Consider the following 2,524-nt stretch of genomic DNA (forward strand, 5'->3'; position numbering starts at 1 on the left):
ACCTGCAGCGGATAGGGTAGACAACCCTATCCGAACGGGTTGGTTCGGGTTGGGTACCCGCGAGTAAGATATATATTGCCAGCCCTAGACTTATTACACTATTTCTACCAACCACCAATGCATAGAAGAAAAGGCAATTAGCAATGAGAAGTGCTCAACAATTTTTGTAATTTGTAGTCATCAAATAGCTATCAATGATGATTTTAATGGTGTGAGATTTCATCCAATGACTCACTTTTCTTTGCTGGTTACATGCTGGCCAGAATTTAATAAAATTGCTGCCCCTGGACTTTTCCATTAGCAATATAAGCTTTTTAGAATCATTTAAACAGAGGAATTAGCATTGAAAGAACCGAATCTAATGATAGACCAGTCATAGATAATGCAACAAAGGAAATATTGTACAGCGATAAAACATAAAGAGGTAAATCTAAAACTTCAACTGCATACTTAAGCTAAGAAATATTAATTTACTATTATATATAATTAAAAGACATATTGAATTTAACTAGAGGAAACTCAATTGCATTTTCAAATGTTGAGTTTTCCCCAAATATAGTTGGAAGGAAATCATACTTTAAAGCAAAAGAAAAAATGAAAAACAGCACAAGAGTTTTGAGAAACTTCTTTCCAGCTCAACTTGCAAATCCTACACTTCATTTACAACGGAATCAAGTGTCCAAGTTGTTCCCACGTTAGCTCCTAATTCACTTCCCTTGTTTTACCTCTTTGTGATTCTGACAGCCTGCAGAAAAGATCAACCAGTAAAATTCACCACATTAGACATCAAAAAAGAAATAATCCTAATCTCAAGGAACCTCAATGGGAGACGTGACAATGAGAAGCAAGACATGGGTTAATGGACTTCAAATTCACTATCAATGATGAAAACTCACATTTGGTTGCAACTTACTGCATAATCCATACAGCTTATTTGTTTTAAATGAATAATATGCAAGCAAAATTAACAGCAAGAAAATTGTGCAAAGCACACATTACAATTATATACCCTTTTTTCTCTTCTTCTGCTTGATGTTGCTAGGGACAGCCATGAGACAGTCCACATGCACAACGGACCTTATGTGGTTGGGATCACCATAAAGATATTGAACATTAACATGTTTGAGCAGCTCTCCTCTGACATTATATATATAGAACCCTACTTCACCATCTGAAGGATAACATCTTCCAATAATATCCCCATTAGCAGATAAGCACAGAGGCTGAAAGAATCCAAGGGGAATCTCATAGAGGGTCCAAGACGACTGCACTTTATATTCTTTCATCACCCATATCTCAGTTGTAATCTCTTCATAAAAATACAAGGCTAGGCACCCTCCTAGCAGGACAAGACAGGGGTGATATAGGTCTGTTGTTTCTATTGGCACAGATATCTTAGAGAAACTTCTTTCCTTCAGATCAAAGATAAGAATGTCAATACAGTACTCATAAGTAGACCAATGAATAGCCCCGTTACAGAACAACCCCTCAGGTTTCCAATAACCCCAGTACAATGATTTGGGAAGTGCAGCATCAAGACTAATCCATGAATTGCTTCTCAAATAACACAGATCAAAATGGTTTTTGTCGTCTTTATCCTTATATGCTACAACTACTACATAATCATCTTGCGACGCATCATACCCAAAGCCACATAGAAGCGCATCATGGAGAAAGCAGAAGACCTTAACAAGATAATCATAATCTCTATCTCTTGTTGCGGCATTAACCATGTGAGAGTATGAGATTCTTTTGCTGGAATCCGTGAGTGGGTTCCATAGGATAAGAAACTGTGGTTCGTGCTGCAAGAGTACAAACCCTCTGCAGGAACCAAGAAGATGGAAATCAAAAGATGGCTTCTTCATGGAAGGGAGAGAGAGGGCTATTGCATCAACGCCATCATTATCGTCTTGAAGCAGTGCGTCGAGGTCAACTGAGTAAGCGTGAGAATTGTCTTGGAGGAAGAGGCATGTAAGAGAGGGTGCGAGAGAGAGGTCAAGATGGGATTTTGCGAAATTGGGATCGGAAATAAGAGTGTTCCATAGCTTGGAAACGCACCTGACGCACGCAAGGTGTTTGATGGAAACCCTCAGTAAGATTTCCCGTATCAGCTCCAGAGGAAGGAGATCGTTGAAGCTCTTGAGCTTCTTCTTCTTCTCCATGCTCGATTGCTCCATTTCTATTGGTCCCATTGTTTGGGTTTTTGGCAAGGAAGAAGGTTCATATGCACATCCCCTCAATCCGTTTATAAAGACGAGAATTTTCCCGCGTATTCAACTAAGTATCTTTTAAGAAATGGTACAATAAATATTCAGTTTTTTATTACAATAATTTTAAAAAAATTAAAACAAACACATCTAAAAATTATGAATAGATTTAGTCTCTTCTTAAAATTAAATAACATTCAAAATATAAACTAAATAAAATAAAATTTTAAATTTTAAATTTTTGTTTCATATTTAATATATTTAATTATTAATATATTATAATTTAAATACATATCTAAAAATCAAATTATTCAAAA

The 2,524-nt window shown here is 36.3% G+C and overlaps 1 protein-coding gene across 1 annotated transcript; it reads right to left on the bottom strand.

The window, feature by feature from the left end:
- Window positions 1–311: 311 nt before the first annotated feature.
- On the bottom strand, window positions 312–2,273 carry LOC112744750 (F-box/kelch-repeat protein At3g06240-like). The gene is made up of 2 exons (XM_072234710.1): window positions 1,010–2,273; window positions 312–745 (listed from the first exon to the last, which is right to left on the bottom strand). Exons 1-2 carry the CDS (start codon window positions 2,190–2,192, stop codon window positions 708–710), a joined length of 1,221 nt encoding a protein of 406 aa, XP_072090811.1. The 5' UTR covers window positions 2,193–2,273; the 3' UTR covers window positions 312–707.
- Window positions 2,274–2,524: the final 251 nt, after the last annotated feature.

This window comes from Arachis hypogaea, chromosome 4, assembly GCF_003086295.3.
Source record: "Arachis hypogaea cultivar Tifrunner chromosome 4, arahy.Tifrunner.gnm2.J5K5, whole genome shotgun sequence".
NCBI classification, from domain to species: Eukaryota; Viridiplantae; Streptophyta; class Magnoliopsida; order Fabales; family Fabaceae; genus Arachis; species Arachis hypogaea.

Bases quoted from the DNA above. Each gene is read 5' to 3' on its own strand.
- LOC112744750 (XM_072234710.1), bottom strand. From the start codon at position 2,192: ATGGGACCAATAGAAATGGAGCAATCGAGCATGGAGAAGAAGAAGAAG. The intron at 746-1,009 runs GTATATAATTGT...TCTTTTCTGCAG, and splicing joins GCAGAAGAAGAGAAAAAAGG to GCTGTCAGAATCACAAAGAG.